The following is a 22,059-nucleotide window of genomic DNA, read 5'->3' on the forward strand; positions in this document are numbered from 1 at the left end:
CTTCCTTCCTTCCTTCCTTCCTTCCTTCCTTCCTTCCTTCCTTCCTTTCTTTTCTTCCCCCTCTCTTTTTTTCTGATTGTATCTCACATTTAGAACTTGAAATAATGATTCTGATCCAGAGTAATCTAGTATATGATATATTGGAAAGTTTTGGCTTTTGAGTCATTCTGATCTGGGACCACATATTAGCTCTTACACTTCATTGTGTATCTTGGACATTTTGTCTAACCTCTCTGATGGTTTTCTCAAATATAAAATGGGACTCGGAAAAATCCCTACTAGGCAGAAATGTTAGGACTAGAGAAAATATATGTGTAAAGAATGTAGTGTCTGTTGTAAGTGGTAACATTGAACTTTTTATATCTAGCCTAAATTGAGCTTTTTAAAAAGTGAATTCTGTATGTCTCTCTCTCACTCATGTTGTCAGTTTACACCATTTCTTTATTGTATTTACTGTTTGTACCTAATATCTTAAAAGTCCTCAAATATTTTCCCCAAGCCAAAATCTTACCTGCCATTTTTAAACTATTAAGCTGAAACCAAGGCATTCGTTGTCCTGTGAATCATTTTCATCAGTAACATACATACGCACTTTTCTTCTGGCCCTTGACACCCTCCTACTCCACGTGCAGATAATTGCATGACTTACTACGTTAAAGCAAAACGTAAGCATATTGCCCTAGAGTTCAGTTTAGCCTTACTAGTAACTAAAAATTCAAAGTCATTGATTGCTTTATAACTAAGGAAAATTATAATACCTAATGAAGAGTTGGAAAATATTTTTAGAATTATATCAGAGCAGATGGACAGTAATATCTCATGGCAATATTACTGTTTAAGAACCATAGATAAATGTAGCGTGGATTTCACAAAGCTGTATGTACAAATAATTGTGTGCTTTCTAAGAACAAAGATACTGCCTTTTTATTGTTGTTGGGAGCTTACTGGAAGAATATACAGGGACGTGAAGAGCACCGAAAATTGACCTTTTAGGCCCCATGGAAAACTAGAGTTACTCGGGGATAATACCAACTTTAGGGGCTTTTCATCTTTACGCCTCAGCATTTTTTCTTGCTACCACTTTTACCACCATCACTGACTGCCTGCCACTGTCATTCTTTCCACTTGCTTTCTCTGTGTCCCACAACTTTACTTAATGACTTTTTTTCTTGTAGCTCTTTATGTCTCGCATTATAGTTCTTAAAGAGGGGATCTGTTTGGATTTAGTCAGTGTCTAATAAGGAGTACCCCACAGAGCAGAATTCTTGTACCAGGTCTCCTTATACACTATTCCATTTTCTTTGTGTTTCACCTATAACGGCTGCTTTGGGGCCAGATGTCAAGTTGTAGTCTAAACATTCGTAGCTAGAGGGTTGTAGTCTCACAACAAAATAATGCCTACATAAAGTGCTTCTGACTGCTTTATTTGAAAGGAGCCTAGTGGAAGGCACCCACCTTCATGGACTGCTCTTCAGTATATGCTGTTCTTACCTGTTAGGCACATAACACCTTTCTCTTCCAAGGATAACTGCCTCCAAGATGCCCCCGTCTGATAGCATCCACAGTCACCCATATTGCAGTGCGGTGGCAAGGCCAGATTACACCAAGCCCTCATAATCAGGAGGGACGCTGTAGGCTATTTAAAAAAACTGCCTGCCAATTCTGGGTCTATAATCTGTAGTTGCCTTTTTTGGGGAGGGGGGTTATATTTCATCATTCTTCCAGGTAGTAAATGATAAATTCAGTTCACCAGTTCAGGATAATTTAAATAAAATAAAAGCATTGTTAAATTGCAGTTATTCCAGTGAAGAAGGAGAGAAGGAAAATAGGAAGAGGTTTAGTTAGTGAGTTTAATATTGAATTAACTGAGTATACATCTGAAAGCTTGGTGGAATCTGTATTGCTTGTTTAGCCAGGGTATCATGAGCAGTAGGTGGTAGTTGGTATTCATGAGTTTTCTCCTGTACCATCCACCCTATGCTCCTCCGTGCCTTTGGCCGGCATTCATCTCAACTGGATTTTTTTTCCTTCTATGCACACACACGTTCCTTATAAGGGTAATAAGTCTCTAGCACTCTGTCTGTATAGTGTTTATTTTTAAACTTCAGTTTTAAGCTAGCATACGGTGTTAGACTTTGTGTCGCTGTGCTGCGAGTATAGGGAGATACACTCCTATACAACATATTTTAACACTCGGATTAGAATTCAGGCCAGTTCATAAATTTTAAAATTGCACGTTAAAAAAATGCCCTTGCAAATGTCTTAAATGGCCCATCAACACAGTGCAGTCCCTTTCTGTATCTATTTAACTTAGGTAAATTCAAATCTTGACAGGATGTAACTTTTTTTCGAGACAGAGACAGAAAAGAGTATGCATGATGCTGGCAGTTCCATCCGCTACTTCTCTCAGTGGACATAGGGCCCCACCTGAGTTTGCGGTGGGGGAGGTATGACTGCCGTCTCAGTTCTTGTGCTTCTCAGAGTGTGACTATCTTGCTACAGTGATTGCAATTTTGGTACTTAAATGTGTGGTTTTCGTACATATAATGCAAACTAGTGATATTATATATTCATATCTATATCTATGTGTCTGTCTCAACAACTTCAGGGATTTTTCAAGGGTAGTTTTGACTTTTTTTTTTTTTTTTTTTTGCGGTACGCGGGCCTCTCACTGTTGTGGTCTCTCCCGTTGCGGAGCACAGGCTCCGGACGCGCAGGCTCAGCGGCCATGGCTCATGGGCCTAGCCACTCCGCGGCACGTGGGATCCTCCCGGACCGGGGCACGAACCCTCGTCCCCTGCATCGGCAGGCGGACTCTCAACCACTGCGCCACCAGGGAAGCCCTGACTTTTTTTTTTTTAATCTTAAAGCACCGATTGTAGAGCATCATCCCTATTTATATGCTTTTGTTTATACCACCCTCTACTGCACTGTATATATGTAAATGTAGAAATGCAGTTAGCTTTATTTTGGTTATGCACCTATATTTATTGTTGAGGTTTAGCTTGACAAAATCTTCCCTGTGCGAGGCACACAGGAGCATGCAGGGGCAAGAGACCCACATCTCCTTTGGGGGCGTATGTTTTCATTTATGAGAACTGCAGACAGAATTCATTCCTCTCTTTTTCCTTTCCAAATCAGACACTTGGTTTCAGTCAGTGTGATGCTTGTCAAATGCTTGATTCCACTTCCCAATATCCTTTTTTGTTTCTATTTTATAATAATAACAGCTGTATCTCCCTGGAGTAAATTATCGTGGTCAATACAGTGACCCTCATTTCCATCTGTACCTCTTGAGGAATGAAAAGCTTGATGTGCCTGGGTGGCAGTTTCAGTTTCCAGCTCTCTACCTTTCCCTGGTAACTATTTCTCCCCTGTATACCACAGATTCTAACTCAGTAGAGCATAGAGTCATGGGAATAGGAAGCCGAATATTTACAAATGTGAGAAAGGCATACTTATGAGGGCCCTTGTTTTCTCCTCTGTCTCTTGATATCTACAACTATTAGAGTGATGCTGTCATATATTGATTTCTGGCATATATCCTTAAGAATAACGGCTAGTGCTTTACATACTAGTACAAGGTAAATCCTATAGACACCGTTTATGGCTTGACTTGGTTTTGTTTGTTTGTTTTGTTTTGTTTTGTTTTGAATGCTATTAAATAATTTCCTTGGCCAGAAAATGTGTTGGTGAAATAACAATTTACTGTACTGGCAGAAGCATGTTGGACAGATATGGCATATCCGAATTCCATTGAGGGTAAATTGTTATTGCCTCTGTGATGAGAGAAGGTGAATATAGGACCCAGATGTTCAGTGCCCTTCTGATAAATACAGTGTCGTTACCTACCTCCACCCCAGTCTACGGAGAATAGTCTTGTCTCCGTACTCAGTCTAGGAGTAGAGTAGCACAATTATCTAGTAAGCATTATACTTGCCCGGTAATATCACAGATATATAATTAGTACATTTATATAATTAATGAAGGGTGGTAGAGACAGAGTTCTAGAAATATAAATCTTTTCCAGTGACATCTCACCAATAGTATGGCATTTGAATAAATGTAGATTTCTGTAGAATTTGTAGTGGAACAAAGCAACACAGAGTGGATACTGTACTATTTTTTGATAGCTTGATTATACTCAGCATTCACTCATTCTTCAATGTTCTCTACAGTTTTTAAGCCCTTTTCATCCTATTTCACTTCCCTTCTCTGTCTTTTTTTTTTTCCCTTGGCTATCTTACCTGTTTCTCATACTGTCTTTCTTTTCCTGGTTTTGGTTCTATTTAGTCTTCTTCTTTACTTGTTGGATAGTTTCTATCCAGAGATAATGTATAATCTCAACAGTTAAAAACCAGTGAGGAGTTCAAAATCCTCTTCCTTTAGATTATGGGTGGGTGAAATATGACAGTGTGTTTCTGGGTGACTGGTAAGTGATTTTTAGCAAAAAAGTGTTTTTGATAGAAAGAGTAAATTCACATCCCCCCAAAATCTTGCTTCCATTTGTATAATATCTTTTATTTTTGTTAGGTTGAAACTCCATTGGAAGAAGCTATTAAATTTTTAACTCCGTTGAAGAACTTGGTGAAGAACAAGATAGAAACTCATCTTTTTGCCTTTGAGATTTACTTTAGGAAAGGTAGGCAATTAGGGTACAGTGGCCCTGATAAGATCAATCACGGAATTTCTTAGCTACAGTCACCCAGTTCTGATAGCCTCACCACTGTAGGGTGTTTTGGCAAATGCCAGTGCGGCTTCCTCACAGAAATACCTCCTGTTTACAACATGCTGTGGGAAAGTACGATGATGTGATTTTCTCTTCTAGGACATTAGCATCAAAAATAGATATACAATATATAACCAGGATTAAGGTGAAATATAGGCATTATCATGTTCATATGTGGATAAAATTTAGTAAATACATAATACACATAGATCTTAGAATAGTGTCTGATACACAGTAAGCATTAAATAAATGTCAGCTATTAGCCTTTGTTATAAATAGAAGATGTGATGTTTGAGGTGTATCTTGAAGAATGTACCATACTTCCAAAAGAAAAGATGCACAGAAGGGAAGAGTATCCATGAAGAAAACACAAGTGTGTGTTTGAGGTTATCTATATTGCCTGAGCCACATAAAGGATAAATGGAGGATCTTGGTTACCAGATTTAGAATTCTTATAGGCTATACGTAGTAGATACTAAGAAGATTTTACAGTATTGAATTGATGTGATCCAAGTGGTTCATTGAAAAAAAGTTTATCACTGAGGTGATACATATTGAAGGAAAGAGAAACTGGTTAGTAACGTCTGATAAAAAGTTACTGCCCCAAACAGTGTAACTGTCCTGCTAAACAAGATAGAATAAAATGGTACCTCTATAGAGTACCCATGCTGGGACTTCCCTGGTGGTCTAGTGGGTAAGGCTCCATGCTCCCAGTGCAGGGGGCCTGGGTTCCATCCCTGGTCAGGGAACTAGATCCCACATGCATGCCACAACTAAGAAGTCCGCATGCTGCAAGGAAGGTCCGGTGTGCTGTAACTAAGACCCAGTGCAGCCAAAATAAATAAATATTTTAAAATAAATAAAATAAATTTAAAAAATCATGTTTATCAAATGCCAGGAAAAGGTTGCTATATAACGTTTCAAAATAAGATTCAGAACTAGCTATAGTTTGATTTTAATCTTTATTAAGATATTTATATGAGTATGTAAAATAGAAAAGTAGCCGGGAAGAAAATAGATCAAAAGATAAGAGATTGTCTCTTGATGGAATTTGAGTGATTAAAATATTTTTTTATATTTTCTATTTTCCACAATGATTTTGTTATAATCTGGAAAATTAATAAATAGTCAAGTAATTTAAAAACTTTTAACAGTTAACACAACTTTTTTTTTTTTTTTTTTTTTTTTTGGCGGTACGCGGGCCTCTCACTGTTGTGGCCTTTCCCATTGCGGAGCACAGGCTCCGGACGCCCAGGCTCAGCGGCCATGGCTCACGGGCCTAGCCGCTCCGCGGCATGTGGGATCTTCCCGGACCGGGGCACGAACCCGTGTCTCCTGCATCGGCAGGCGGACTCTCAACCACTGCGCCACCAGGGAAGCCCAACACAACTGTCTTTTAAACAAATATTCTTGCATGGAACCCCAAAGTATAAAATACAAAAGCTGTTCTGCTTTAATTGGTGAAAGGCAATCTAAATTCCATTCAGTTGGCTTCTTTGCTGTGTACTAACCTCTGAATCACTCTCCAGCGTTGCAACAGTGTGAAATGGGCAATGACAAAGGACATAGCAGTATTTTTAGCTTTCTGAGTGTAGGGGGTAAGGGAAAAGGAATTGTCAGAATTCAGGGGTTTGAATTTTGATATTTGGAGAATGATACCAAACTAGGAAAGTCTTAACAAAGAGGTGTTTATGGATGAGACTTGGAAGCGTGGTGAGTATCGGGTGCAATTTTCCATTCATCAGGTGGAAACACTACTGAAGCTTGGAGAACATGGGGGATGGGGTGGGAGGAGATAGCACTGAGAAAGATTAGAAAATGACTAAGGACATAACCTTGTTGAATACTATACCTTTTGAGGGGGAAGAGAAGCCGGGGATTGACAGGGGAAGAACAGTCAGGTAGAAGGGAAACCGTTTCATGTGTCACAAAACACAAGAAAGGCATAAACAATATTAGTTTCAAGCGTAAACAATGAAGTTTTCTAAGTAATGGGAAAAATTAGTTTATTTGACTACAAAAAAGAGGTTAGGGAATGAAATGGCTTCAAAATTTTCTTGTTTATATGGCATTAGTTCAAGTAATGTTGAATGCTATCTAAATTTTTTATACTTAATAAAACCTTTTTTTTCTTAAAGAATGTTGCGTGGAAAATATTAGCTAATGTTGCTAATCTGAGGAAATCATTTGCTTTAGTCATATGTTTCAGTTCAGATGTGATTGACTCTAAATGAGTTTTTCTATTTGTAAGAAATTAGTCCTCCAAAGGAGGACATCTCTTTTTATCAAATGATCAAAATATATCTTTTTCTTTTTATAGAAAAGTTTCTTTTGATGCTGCAATCAGTAAAGAGGGCATTTGCTATTGATTCTAGTCATCCCTGGCTTCATGAATGCATGATCCGACTCTTTAGCACTGGTATGTTTTGTTTTCCATTACTTAAGTATTTGACTCCAGTAGTTGATAGTGACTGTGTAAGTGATTTGTACAAGTTTATCGTAAACTCAATCATTTTAAGGCTGCTGTGTATTAAATTAGCTGAGGGGGAAAAAAAGTGCTCTTTTCTTTGTGGTAAAGGTCTTTATTTTCAGGCTAGAAATGTTACCTGATTTTGACATAGAATCATTCAGTCCAAATATTTGAGAATCACCTTTATTTCTGTTTCTAAAAAGTTAATAAGTTGAATTTTTGAATATTTTCATTATGTAAAACTTCTTAGTAAATTGTTCTAAAATTAAAGTAGCTCTTTGAAATTGATCAGTTATCTCATTTATCTCTGTCTTTAGCACAGTTATTTGAGTCATAAAATCTTTGTCACTAAATACAGGTTAAAAAGAACTTTAAAACAGTTGTTGCACTTTTCAAATGTTTAGACAGTAAGATCCGTACATTATAGTTTTAATGCAAAGTAAAGCTACAGAATTTTAGAGGATGAAAGGTGGAATTTTATGCTAATTATCTCTCCTTTTATAGTTGAGAAACCTGGGACCCTAAAAGACTAAATTACTTATTCAAGATAACATCAATAATTAGTAATGAAGCAGGGATGAGAGCCCAAGTCTTCATATTGTTCTTTCTACTACAAGAGCTTTAAGTTTAGAATAAAGTACTCCTGTTGTCCAGTAGTGTTGTTTTTGTTTTTCTTTTTAAGTGACTGGATAAGGAGAAATTGAATCTTTAATATAACAGTCTGCAGAATTTGGAAATACTATTAAATTAGCTATCTCATTACTGAATACTTAGCCCCATGTGAACCCATAAATCATATTAAAATAATGAGATTAAACCAAGCATCCCAGTCATTCTTTTGAAAAATGCTAAATTGTCCCAATTAAGAACATTGTTTTGACTTCTAAGAAAAAGTAAAGCCTTATTTAAATCATATTTATGCTTGTCAAAAAAATGATTCCTGTTACAGAAACTGAATCATAGAAAAATTTTCCTCAATTTTTAAAAATTCTGATGTAATAAATAATGTAACCACATTATAGAAAATAGAAGGAATAATTGCTGTATTTAGAGAAAATAAGGGAGTTTCTTTTTAGTCTCTTTTTTTTGTATTAAAAATAACTTAAGGCTAGAAACAAGTCTTAATTCATTCTCAGTTAAAATGGAGTGCGTTTAAACTATTTTCAATATATACATACTTTGTTTTTATATAGTCAGTTCTTTCCTGAAAGGTAATAAAATAATACATATAAATTTTATGGAGTTAGAGACTTTCCTTTGAAATACAAATTGAAAGTGGCATATTTAGATGTATTTGCTTGTAATGAGTGTGTGGATTGATGAACATAATGACCATTTTCTTGCAACAGTTGTTTCAGAAAATTAAAATGCTTACGGACTTCAGAGGAACGAAGGCAGAATGGTCCTGGCATTCAAAGTTAGAATGACTGAGCGGAGTTGATGTTAGCTGTGCCCATTGCTCCAGGCGTTCAGCCGACATCACTGTCAGGAAGAGATTTACAAAGTCATCCTTATTTTCACTAGATTTAGGCATCTTCGTTACTATAACCCACAGGGTTCCTTTAACTAATATATTTGGTTCTTGAGAAAAAGATTTGATTTTGAAGTAGCTTTTCAGGAACACGTTTGTCATGTTAAGTTATATTGTAGTAACTTCTTTACAAAGAAATCCTCACAAGTAACACCTTTCCAGAGAGTATGGAGGTAAAAACAGTGCCTCCACACTTGTTTTATCAGTTGTAGAGACTTCTCTAAGTGAATGTTCATTTTAGCATGGTTACGGGCACCTTCCAAATCTCCAGAATGTTGTTGTACTACCAGCGTAAATAATAACTGCTACACGTAGTCACTTACTATATAAGGTATTCCCTCCCCCGTTGTTAATTAGGAGGAGGATATTACCACTTTGAAGTTTTTCACTTTTTTTTTTTAAGTTGTAGAATTTAAAGCAATTTTAATTATATTTCTGGTCAGTTCTAAGTAAAAGATAGGAGCTTAGGTATTCAGTTGTTTTAATATTGCCTTATATGTTTAAATTCCCTTAAATGCTTTTAAAATTAGTATTATTTGATCACTTTGATCTACCGTGAATCTTAAATCATTTTCCCCTCTCATTTGTACAAACTCATTTCTTCCTTTTCCCTGCAGATTATTTTTCTTCCATACTTATGTATTCCCCCCACCCAAAAAAAACCCACCTTGCTTAATTAATGCTCTCATTTATTTATTTTGTCATTTTGAGTAGTAAATCACTTGTGCTATAACCTAGTAGTGAGTAGTCATTATCTCACACAAAATATGAACATACTCTACGCAATTGGCAAAAAATGCTGGCTAGCCTGGGAACCCAGGGAAACTCCTTTTGCTAAGAATCAGCCGCTTCCTCAGTGTGACTTTTAACTATTGGTGATTACTAGGTTTATTTAATCTGCTAATAAGCTAATAGCATGAACCAAACATGATTTTAATTTTAGGATATCTGAGGACTCAAATCATAAGGCTCTTAGAAAAGGTTTTATTCCCCTACCCGCAGTTATTACTTTTTCTTGATTCATTCACAGGACTTATTATTGTATCATGGAAGATAATTAGGTAGTCTGAGATTTTTTACCTTTCTTGAGACCTCAGTATTTTTTGGTTAGTTTTTATCAATTTCGAAGGATTTTTAGATTGACTCCCCGCCCTTCATTAGTCTTCAGCCATAAAAGCTTATCTAATAAATCTTCGGAATTTGAGACTACCCCTTTTCTTAAAGGTACAGGTGGAACTTCCTTATATAGAATTCCATAGGACATTCTAAATTTTACTACAGGGATTTCTCTGGTGGTCCAGTGGTTAAGACACTGAGCTCCCAGTGCAGGGGACCCGGGTTTGGTCCCTGGTCAGGGAACTAGATCCTGCATGCTGCGACTAAAAGATCCCACACGCGGCAACAAAAAGATTCCGCATGCCGCAACTAAGACCCAGCGCAGCCAGCTAGCTAAATAAATAAATAAATAAATAAATTCCTCACCTCATTGGTGTATAATGTTAAAAAATTTTTTTTTGCTACAGTAGAATTGATTGGTTGGTTGGTTGATTGTAATTAATATCTTTCTGGGAATTACAGTTCCAATCTACATGATTTAGGGGAGAAAATTGAGTTGGCCAGAAACAATTTGTGAACTAGTAAGGAAATGTTTTTGGAAACATTCCTTTTGTCTGTTAAACAAAGAATTGCTTTATTAATACAAACTATTAATACCCCCCAAAAAGGAAACAGCTATTAGTCGATGTTGGGAGTTATTAAATATTTCTTCTTTGATACATCCCAAGAGATACATATCTATGTATTTTTTTAAATTGTATGAGTTGTTTTTTTGTTTTTTAAAGCAGTTTTGATTTTTCTGGGGAGATGTTTAATCTGAAGAAAACAAGTTAATGAAAGTAATGAAAAACATGAAAAGTGTAGTTTCCAACTATAATGTAAACTATACAATTACTTTCCTATCTGCATATGAAGTATCCTGAAAGCATTTCAAGCAAACCAATAAGGCCCATGGAAATAACATATTTTATAGATGACCCCCGTTTGTTGACATAATGTTCATTGTAATTGGCTATAACCTATTTTAACAACTTTTCTGCTGGTTCTCTCTGTACTCCTGTGCCAGTTCCTCTCCGAAAGACGGATATTGATAAATTGCCAAATCCAAGTTGCAAATACAGCCATAATGGAGGTTAAGCTAAATTATTTAATTAGTAGCTCATTTACTTGAACTACGCAGTTCTGTACAATGATAGAAGAAGTGCTGTTCAGCCAACAAAGGGCATATATCAATCAATTATTCAGTTACTAATTATGTGTAGAATATTTCACTTGGATTTTGCTATTCAAGAGTTCAGTGTTCTTTAAACTTAGGGTAATGATCCATTAGTGAGACCATGAAAGAAGTTTAGTGGGTCATTTTCAGCATTTGAAAACCTAAAATAGAAATAGAGTGGAAGATCCAAGCATGTGTTGCACAAATTAAGGGTCAGTGTTCTGTGGAACTTTCATTTCCCATAATAAGGTATGTACATAGGATACATGTTCATCAGAGTACAGATACTTAGTTGTAGTCAGAGTTTGAAAGCCACCAACAGTAGTTCCTAATCGTAAGGGAAAATCTATTTATCTTTTCTTCAATCCGTGACAAAAATAGTACCTTGGAATGGAATACCTATTACATCATTAGCTATTTTGTTCGTAGCTTTTCCTTACTGTGATCCTTCTGGGTTAGATATCACCTCAGTTTCACAGATCAAGAAAGAGGTTCAGAGAGGTTATGATTTGTCCAAGCCTAGATTCATACCCAGGTCTGTCTGGCTCAAAGCTCCAGACTGTCTCTCTATACCAAAATAATAATGAAACAAAACTAAACTAGGATTCAACCCAGGGAGGTTGGGGGCCAGTTTTTCCATCTCTGAATGCCGAAGCCTGAGAATATGATGAATACGGTGTATTCATTACAGGAAAATACTTCGGTGGTCCTTCGGAATTTATTATACAGTGATAGCTCAATTCACGTAATCACTGAAAATAAAGGTCAATGACCACTTCTTTTAATTGGTAAATTTGTAATGGCTTACTTGGGTATAGAAGAAGATGGAGAGGGTGAGGAAAATTCTGTTGTCTTCTGCACTGCATATTTGCTGTGACACCACTTGCCAGGTAGGTGCCATCAAGCCCCTATTTTATAAACTCCCTTTAAAGTCGAGGGGGGCAGCTGCTAGGGGCTTAGAAGGCTGTGGTACTTCGTCTTTCAGCATCTATATTGTTTTCAATACAGAATTCTTTTCTGGAAATGAATCATCTGTCAATGAAATGTCTTTGGTAGCCTTTAGAAAATCGTTAGACTATTCTGCTGATACACATTCTTTAAATTTATATAGATTTAGCTCTTTGAATGTTGACTTATGAGTAGGTTTATCTAGTCTTTGTATATAATTGTTTTGTTTCATTGGCCTCATCAGGTAGATAATTTTTTAATTCCTACAAACTTTATCAGTATCTGCTAATAGAGTTTGTTTTAAATTTGTTCAGCAGTGTGTGAAAGTAAAGATTTACCTGATACAGTTAGAACAGTATTAAAACAAGAAATGAATCGTCTTTTTGGAGCAACGAATCCAAAGAATTTTAACGAAACTTTTCTGAAAAGGAATTCTGATTCATTGCCACACAGATTATCAGGTAATCGCTTTATTTTGTCCTTATCTTAGACTCTAAAACAACTTCAGTTCTTATTATGATGGATCAATGACAAGGTTACACATTTTTTGCAGGGAAGAGGCAAATGCTTACATGTCACATTTTACTCCCATGAAAACAGGCAGCTTAAATATGCCTCATAAATTTTTAAATTTCTTAGATAAAATTTTTACTATGAATCAAGGCCAGTAGTTTCTCCTGGTTCTGCATCAGCATCACAAAGAAGCAAGTGTAAACTGAATTTAGCCATCTGCTCCATACAGCGAGGGAGGGTCTTTCTGTTTATTTTCTTTCTGTCATCAACATGCTCTTAAAATTCACTTGGATACAACCCATCGCCTTTCATTTCTGATGCTTTATAAGATATCAGACTTGACAGTGCTACACTTCTGAAACCATCTCACGAGCAAGGGCCGTTTGGCAAGGGTCTGTGCTAATGAGCCAAAGTCTGGACTTGATGGGACTGATGGGTAGTGCTTTAGTGGTGTGCTTTTAAATACCTGGCTAAGAAGCCCAGCAGCTTTGTATATTCCTTTGTGGAATTCTGAATTCAGTTTTTTTGGCTCGTGCCATCAAGGTTGGGTATCTCCCACACCCCTACCCCTCAAACACACACACGCACACACACACACACACACACACACACACACACACAAAAGTATTCTCCTCAACCCCAAATTATGCTCATTTTAGAAAGAAGAAAACTATCCATGGTCCCACCACACAAAGACAACTATTATTAGAATATTTGTATTTCTTCATAGTCTCTCTTACCTTAATCATTCTCCTAGTTTGGGCACTTAGACTGTTTCTGGTCTACTGTCTCAGGAATTTTTTTTTAATAACAATATTTCAAATGGTTATTCCCATTTTTCTAATAAAGTGCCACACCCTGTGTGCACATGTACCTTGCTTTTTTTTTTTTTTTTTTTTTGGCCACACTGCACGGCATGTGGGATCTTAGTTCCCCAACCAGGGATTGAACCCGCGCCCCCTGCAGTGGAAGTGCAGAATCTTAACTCCAGGACCTCTACCTTGCATTTTATAGTTGAATGGATAGAAGATAAAATGCTGGTTTTATCTTGAAATAAAACAAGTTTCCTTTTTCCTTCTCATTTAGCTGCCAAAATGGTATATTATTTAGATCCATCTAGTCAGAAGCGAGCTATAGAGTTGGCAACAACACTTGATGAATCCCTCACTAACAGAAACCTCCAGGTAAAGACTTTTTCATAATCTCTCTGTAAGAGCACCGGACTACTTTTTGTTTCTCCTTTCACCAAGAGAATAATTTTCACCAAATAGTTTTTTGTTATTTATGCATACTGTTCTCCAAACTATTATGAATCCATCTCAGAAACTGAGCTTCTTTTAAATTTATTTAAGATTGTATATGTGTGCACACACATACAGCAGGCTACTTGGCATACAGTAATTAGTTTCACATCTAGTTGAATAATAAGAATAATCATTTTGAATAATATTTTTAAGAAATTTGTTTTGGTAAAGTTTTACACACTAATTTAGTTAATTAATTTTGGATCTCGGTTCGTATCTATACATTTCTGAGCAAGCAGTGGTTTTAGTGACGATTCTTATGTATTTGAGATGTATTTACCAGGAATTAAATTAAAATGCTCATTTTACAGCTTGCAGTATACATGTAATTGAGTAGAGTAAAAGATAATATGGGTGTGTTGCAAAATACAGATTCTACTTTGGGCTGAAAACAAAGAACAGCTACTTTGTGATAATTGGCCAGATAAAAAAGCACTTGCTGAAAGACAGTTTAATATATTCCTTTAATAGCAAATGAAGTAAATATGTTTAAGAAAGAAAGTTTTTACTTCTCGCATGCTAATTAACGTGTCATTTAGATTAGAACCTTTCTAGGCTGTCAGAGTTTGTGGGGTACTATATATATCCAGAAACTGTAGTATTTTCCAAGTGAAAAGGTAAAGGAAGAAAACATGAGAAATGCAAGTCAGCATGAATCATTTAAAAATATAAGCAGACCTACGTAAGGGTTTGGTTGAAAGAATTACCAGTTTTCATGAACAAATTTTTCTTGCATGCATAACCCTTTGTGTTTCTGAGACTCTCTTCCCTGCTGCGTCATTGGACGTACCTTACGGTTCTCTTTAATTTGAATACAGGGTTGAAAAGCAATGTTTGATTTTGCCAACTGGCTCTAAGCCTCTGGAAAGTTTAAAGTAATTGATAATGGCGTGCAGGTGTCGACATTTATACACAGAGCCAGGTAGGCTGAGGCAGGGTTGCCAGCGGTTGCTGGCTGAGAGTGTCTTTAGATGTAGCACCCCACTCACCTTGCTTGTCCCACCTTAGTCCTGGCCCTGTTTAAACAGCCGTCCTTTTGGATGCAGAACCCTGCAGTTCTGAAGAAACTAATCCTAATGGAAGGCAGAGCGGGAGTAAATGCTTTTGTGTATCTTAAATATGTACGTTCGCCTCTTATTTTGGAAATCTTTTGATAATGAAATGTCTCATAAGTTCACAGTAAAATCTCTCTCTCTTTTTTTTTTTGACAAGTTATAACATGACCTTTTTTCTTTCTTTAGACATGTATGGAGGTATTAGAAGCCTTGTGTGCTGGTAGCCTAGGAGACTGTAAAGAAGCTGCTGAAGTTTACAGAGCAAATTGTCATAAGCTTTTCCCTTACGCTTTGGCTTTCATGCCTCCTGGATATGAAGAGGATATGAAGATCACAGTTAACGGAGATAGTTCTGCAGAAACTGAAGAACTGGCCAATGAAATTTGAACATCATTAAACAAGCAAATGGAATGACTTTGGACCATATCTAGTGTATAATATTTTTGTCACGCACCTGCTGCATTGCTCTAACTTACACACAATGAGAAGAGTAAATGTTCTTGCCTTCAAATAGTGTTTTACGTTTTTTATCCTGCTGAAAAGTATATATAAAATATCTAACATATTACAGGATATAGGTTCAGTTTCTTAAAAAATTAAAAGCTGCTAAAATTGAGGGGTTAAAAAAAGATACCTTATCCTATTCCTACCTACCCACCCATGTTTTTAAACTAATTTATATAAAATCTGGAGGCTGTTACAGCTAACAAAGCAGGTGTGTGGCAGAAATATTACTTTAAATCTGTCTTGTGAGATTTTACTATATCTCAGACAGCAGAAATGCTGTTGTAGCACTGGATTCTTTCACTGAGCACAAAGAGGTGTTGGGGCTTTAGCATCTGACTGATTTTGTTACAAGGTTGATTCTGACCATAGGAAGTATGCAGTGTGAATCGCCATTTACAGAGAAGCCTGCAACAGGTGCTTGATGTTGTAGAAGCTGGGACATAGAGTTACCAAGCAGAATTATAAGAAACCTAGAGGGTGTTCAATACACTTGTTGTGTTTCCAAAATTCACTGTACATGATCAGTTTGGCGTTCTTGTACCACAGTTTTTAACTGAAGGAACCAGTTGGAACAATCTCAATTCTAACTAAAACTTGAAGAACTAAAATAACAATGCAAACCTTTCAGCATTGTTTTGGCCAAACTTGTTAAAACTGTAATGCAAGAACCAAATGCACTGTGATGTGGCACCAACTAATTAGCAAGCATGAACTTTTTCACCCAAGAGTGAAAAAAGAAAATCTACCATGGCTCGGAGTTAAAGAGCAGAACTCCTGACTACCATTCTATGACCGATCAAGAGACTAACAGTTAAAAACCTCAGCAGGCCTTGTTCACGATATGCAGAAAAAAAAGTGCTGCAGTTTAGATACCTCTGGAATTTTTCCACAGTGTCACAGGTTTGTAATACTTGAAGCCCTACATTTCTAAGAATATATTTCTTGCTCAGTTGTTTCAGGCAAGCCCAAGACTTTGTAATTTTTAAAGGGCCCAAGATTTTTTTTTTTCAATAACAGACCAGCTTCTTTTTCCTGCAGTTACAGATGTAATTTCCTTTTTGTTGTCAAACATAAGGTACCAAATATGATGCAATAAATTGTTTTGAAAAACAGTTGTGTGAATATTTCAACTAATATGTGTTGGGCTTCTGTGAAAATACACAGGTGGAAACAGAGGTGCACGCCTGAGGCAGTGTAATGTGCTCTAAGGCTAGTGCAGAGGGGAGCTTTTGAGATCGGGCTTAGTGTTGGTGTCAGAAAATTACATAATGCAAGTGTAGTGGTGTTCCTGCATTAAGATTTCATTGAGGGCCAGGATGGCAGCAGGTACTATGAATGTAATGAGTAATTTGAAAGGAAGACTGAGAACTGCTATTTTGATTGAGAAAATGAGCCTTAAAATGTTAAACCCTACACACTGAGAACTACGGCCAGAGGCTTAACACACTCGTTGCATCTGCAGGATCTCAGCAAATAAGGAGATTAAGTAAAATGAATCGATTGTATATATAACTGACCTTTTGTGGTACTTTTTAGTTTATAGAAAGTATATTCTAAAGGGAATTTTCAGGAGACCTGATCCTTTTACTGATTGAACAGGTGTGCTAAACTCAACGTTTCATAGTACATGACCTGCATTCCACATCCCGGTCTAACGATTTAGTGATGTAAAGACAAGTACAGACTGAACTCCAGTGCTTTGTTATGTTTTATTAACTGGCCCTGTCTCAGGAACACCTTAACAGATGGCAAAACAAAACAAAACCTTTTCCAGCTTCTCCTGTGAGTGGCAACTGAAGTTCTTGGTGGTGGTGGAGGGAGAACACTGGTGTTCCCTCTACCACCAGCGAGGTCTTGGGAGGAGGCACCAGCCATGTGATAGGGGATGTATGTGTGACTTATGTTTAAACGCTACTGTATATGGAAATGAAATTCATATATTTGTCCTGACAATGTTCAAATGATGTAGATTGTCTTAGAATGAATATTCATTAAGTACTAAGAACTCTTGATGCAGATGCCACCCACGAGGAGCTAAATTCCTAACCTGTATATTGTATTCCAACCCAATTTTACTGGAACTATTAAATAAATATTTTATTTTCTTTCAGGTTTACTTGATAGTGGATACATTGTCTGGTGTCAGAGGACATTGACAAGGGTTCATTTTATGTCCAGGCATCACCCCTAAAACATTGTACTGTACTATCTTGCTCTGGGTAGTATCAACTGGATCATCTCACATTTGCCTCATTCACTCTATTCCAAATGATACTGTGGGGAAAACAGGGTTAGAAAAAAAAAAAAAGTGGGAAGAAAATGCAGTGATGTTGTAATCTAAACAAGTGCCTTATGTCTGTTGCTAAGAACTGGTGTTATCAACCCTTTTGAGAAGAAAGGGTCCCTTGACCTGTATTAACATAGGAGAAGTAAAGTTCTTTTTGTTTTTCTTTATATTTACTACTCTTGTCATTTCTCATTTAAAAACTAAAATCTGACTAGGTTAGTTTTTCTCAGCTTTAATTAGATAGTTGAGTCATAACATTTTCAACATTTTTCTGTATCTATTTATTATGCACAAGAATAAAGTGATGTAATAGCATGACTAAAAGTAGTCCCGACATTAGTGAATAGCTTTTCTGTGGGTTTCATCAAGCCCTTGTTTTTCACAGTGTTGTTTGTACTCCGTGGTATATTGCTGTTAGGGGTGTGAAACGAAAGCTGTGATTGTAAGAAGAGGCCAGAAAAGTGTGGTCTGGATTCAGGTAGGTTGTGATAAATTCAGGGAAGTCTGTCTTCTACACCATTTCTAGGAATATTTCAGTTGCCACGTGTAGCATCTGTTTGGAAAAAGTTTAAAAGTGAAGTGTTGGATTTTCTTACCAGATACGTCTATACTTGTCTTAGTAACTACCAGCCTTAAATTTTGACGTTACTCTTAACTAAGAGGATTCAAAGGAAGACGGATCCTTCAGATGGAAGGTGGTCTTCCTCTTCTAGCTCGTGCTCCACCTCTTGCGGTTACAGGCAAGGTTTCCTGGTACCATTCTGCTGTCATCTGAACTTTGCTGGGTCCACTGCCAAACCTACATTAAAAACAGTCCCATGAAGTGGCTCTGCTGCCCCGTGGGGGGCTGAAACCTTAAGTTTTATTCCAATTTTGATGGTTGGAAACCTCACAACTTGTAGCAGTAAAGCATTTTTGGAAAAGGTTATTACTCTCTGTCGAGCCGCGCTTGCGGCTTTCGGTGTGCGTCCTGCGAGGCGGATGTTGGTAGCGTGCAGGACGCTCTGCAGAAGAGTGCTGTCACTCCGATAACCAGAGGATTACCTGTTGCGTACTCTAGGTTGCCCACGCGGCCTGTTTGGCGCTGCTGCCTCCATGAGGACACGCCCCTCTTAGGGTGACGTAAAAATGGGCAGAAGGGAAGGGAGGCTGTGTGTTGTAGGAGGGAGGGTCTAAGGGTTCCAGCCTCTTGGTTTATCCAGTTGGCCTCTGAAGCGATGCCGTCCTGGGATTATAGCCAGAAGAAAGAAAAATTGGTACTATTTAAAGTAGAATTCACTGAACTGTCAGCTCTAGATAAACTTGGAATTTTAATCCTCAGTGCTCCTTGTAGGGTTCTGTGCGCCAAAAGCAGAATACAGATTTTGTTTCAAGCCTTCTTGTAGCAAAAGTAAAGTTGACACTTGGCAATCTAACAAGACTGTAATTTAGTTCTTACATTTTTTATATGCATTTTTTGGTGTCTATTTTGAGGGTCTGTATTATTTCATACAAGTGGTACAGTTTTTCCTAACTGAAAAAAAAATTGATGGTGATGAAAACATGATGGGAAATTTCCTATCTGTGATATAAAGATTTCTGCTGTCGCTAAATCTTCAACTGGGCCTCAATAAGTATAAATTTTTAGAAACAGCATAGGAGGGAAGAGATTTTTGGAATATATTCTGGATCCCATGGCTTGCTTTCAGCTAATAATTAAATTTGCCTTCTATATTTAGTTGCCTGTGCATTGTCTTAACAACCAAGAAGCCTGTCTCCATACCATTCTATGGCTATCTTTCCAACCTACCATAGCTTCCTAGTACTGAGCTTTGATAAACCTGCCACTTGTTTGCTTTGATCCGCAAGTTTATCAAATCCATTGTCTAGTGCCTGATGCCTTACCACCACTGGTCTAGATACTGGGTTTTCTAAAGTGTTCTAAAACTCTGGTGTTTCTTAATTAATAGTGAATAACTAAGCTAACCACTTATCTGTCGAACTATTTGACTTCGAGTAGTCTTACTGTTGGCTGATACATTCCATATCTCATAGCATTGTTCATTGACCTGCTAGGATGCTTTAATTTTAGAGAAATCTAATTGCAGTGTGAAGTTAAATGATTAATGCTTTGGTTCAGACTCATGAAAATCCATTTCTAATGTGATGTATGAAATCTTAAGGATTTACACTGGGTAATTTTAGTATAAAGGTACAGTGATTAGGACAGTACATAGTAGATATTCAAATCCTTGTTAAATTTGCTGTGAATATTAATATTGCCCTATAGATTGTAGAAAATAGCAATAAAGTACTATTAACTTTCAGGTCACCTGCAAAGGCTCATAGATTTTTTATCTATTGGTTTAGAGTATTCCCATTTATCTTCCCCTTGTCCCTCTCTGTTGGTCTTCAGGAATTTCCTCAAAATACCACAAATCCGTTATTTATGTTGAATGAATGTCTCGCATCTAATTTTTGGTTTTTTCCTATAGTTTGTCAGAGGAACAGTTGTGACTGGCCTTGTAGGAAGCAGGTGACCGGAGCGCCATCCTCTGCTTTCGCAGCTGCCTGTTCATTGTGGCCTGAGTGGTCAGTGAATCTACTCATCCTTCATGTCTTTAGCAACCAGCCACCCAGGTAACAGTCATGTCCAGTGGAATTAAGTTACTGCGAAGATGGCCACTCAGTCGTTTTTCTTTCATCTTTCAGACAGTATAAGGGGACTGGTAACACACAAACCACTTACCTGTAAGGCTTTATTTTCTGCAGCCTAGCATCTTGCCTTTTAATCGTTACAAGTACGGAGACACTAGGTGGGGATCTGCACTGGTTCTTTCTAGACACTTGACCTATATATAGCCAGTGTGCATCACAACCAAAGCTGTGGTCCACAGTTGATCTTCTCTACTTAGGACTGGCAGTTGGATCTTTTTAAGTCATAAACTTAATCCTGGTTGTATATTAGAATCCCAGGAGGACTATTTAAAAGCCACAGACCTCATTGCCCAGGCCCACCTGCAAAGTTCTGATTTAAATTATCTGGAGCCAGGCCTGGACATTGGTCTTGTCTTTTCCTTCCCTTCCTTTCTCCCTTCCTCCCATCCTGCTTCTCTCCCTCTCTCCCTTTCTTCTTGCCTTACCTCTTTCTTTCAAGACTACCCCAGTGATTCTAAGGGATACTGTCTTTTTTGAGGAAGAAGTTTAAAATATTTTATAGTATTTGGTTTTTTCCTCAAAAAGCTCAAAGGGCAAGCAACTATGTAAGTGCAAAAAGATTAACTTTCCCCTGTCTTACATTAAAGGGAAGAATTTGTAGTTGAACTTTCTGTCAAAAGGTCTGTGAGGTTATTTTCAAAGTCCATGCTTTTTCCCTGCTTAAATCATGCTGCTGGGACTTCCCTGGCAGTGCAGTGGTTAAGACTCCACGCTCCCAACGCAGGGGACACAGGTTCGATCCCTGCTTGGGGAACAAAGATCCCTCATGCTGCTGCTCTACTACATGGAAAAAAGTCACCTCTACATAGTTTTGTTAGATGTCATGGTAACTTGGCTCCACTGAAGCAGTAATTGCCATAGATGCTTGAGTTTTTGAATGCATGAGCACCAAAGCAAAGCACGGAGCCTGCAGGCTTTTTTTTTTTTTTTTTAATCTTATTTATTATCGTTTATTTTTGGCTGCATTGGGTCTTCATTGCTGCGCACGGGCTTTCTCTAGTTGCGGCGACCAGGGGTTACTCTTCGTTCGGGTGTGCGTGCTTCTCATTGCGGTGGCTTCTCTTGTTGCGGAGCACGGACTCTAGGCACGCGGGCTTCAGTAGTTGTGGCACGCGGGCTCAGTAGTTGTGGCTCGCGGACTCTAGAGCGCAGGCTCAGTAGTTGTGGCGGTTGGGCTTAGTTGCTCCGCGGCATGTGGGATCTTCCCAGAGCAGGGCTCGAACCCGTGTCCCCTGCATTGGCAGGCGGATTCTTAACCACTGCGCCACCAGGGAAGCCCCCGCAGGCTTTTAAATAAGGATAGGTGGGAGGTATTAATCCCTGAAAATTCATATACTCCTAATATACATACCTAATCTCAAATCAAATACATATGGGGTTTTTTTCTCCCTAAAGGACTGCATTTTCTGTAAATGAGTGAATTGCTATTACAAATCTCAGATGTGAAAGGAACCCTGATTCCAGGACAGACGGAATTAAAACCAAAATGTGGCTTGCTGGTATAGAACCTGGAAAGGAGATTTATGTGCTACAGAATTATGTATCAAATTACAACCTAGTTTATGAGATGACATTTTGGATAGATCTCCCAAATTTATCCAGTCTAGTATTTTTCTTTAACAAAATAGGAATTGTTTTATAGACCAACCCTCAAGTCTATCTAGTTTGTTCTTGACTGGTTAAAGTTTTTTTGTTTTTTTTTTTTTTGCGGTGCGTGGGCCTCTCACTGTCATGGCCTCTCCCGTT

At 37.6% G+C, this 22,059-nt stretch overlaps 1 protein-coding gene across 4 annotated transcripts in view; it reads left to right on the top strand.

The window, feature by feature from the left end:
• The window catches only part of NAA15 (N(alpha)-acetyltransferase 15, NatA auxiliary subunit), a 75,020-nt gene extending 58,760 nt beyond the window's left edge, over positions 1 to 16,260 (top strand). For 2 of the 4 annotated variants that reach the window (XM_029235153.1, XM_029235151.1), the window contains exons 16-20: positions 4,534 to 4,642; positions 7,050 to 7,148; positions 12,265 to 12,411; positions 13,550 to 13,647; positions 15,009 to 16,260. In XM_029235153.1, the coding sequence (XP_029090986.1) occupies positions 4,534 to 4,642; positions 7,050 to 7,148; positions 12,265 to 12,411; positions 13,550 to 13,647; positions 15,009 to 15,209 (654 nt within the window). In that variant the 3' untranslated portion in view covers positions 15,210 to 16,260. The remainder of the gene's footprint in view (positions 1 to 4,533; positions 4,643 to 7,049; positions 7,149 to 12,264; positions 12,412 to 13,549; positions 13,648 to 15,008) is intronic. The other 2 variants (XM_029235154.1, XM_029235152.1) reach the window with 1 other exon arrangement.
• Positions 16,261 to 22,059: the final 5,799 nt, after the last annotated feature.

Source organism: Monodon monoceros, unplaced genomic scaffold (assembly GCF_005190385.1).
Source record: "Monodon monoceros isolate NGI ecotype Baffin Bay Population unplaced genomic scaffold, NGI_Narwhal_1 Super_Scaffold_20, whole genome shotgun sequence".
In the NCBI taxonomy this organism is placed as follows: Eukaryota; Metazoa; Chordata; class Mammalia; order Artiodactyla; family Monodontidae; genus Monodon; species Monodon monoceros.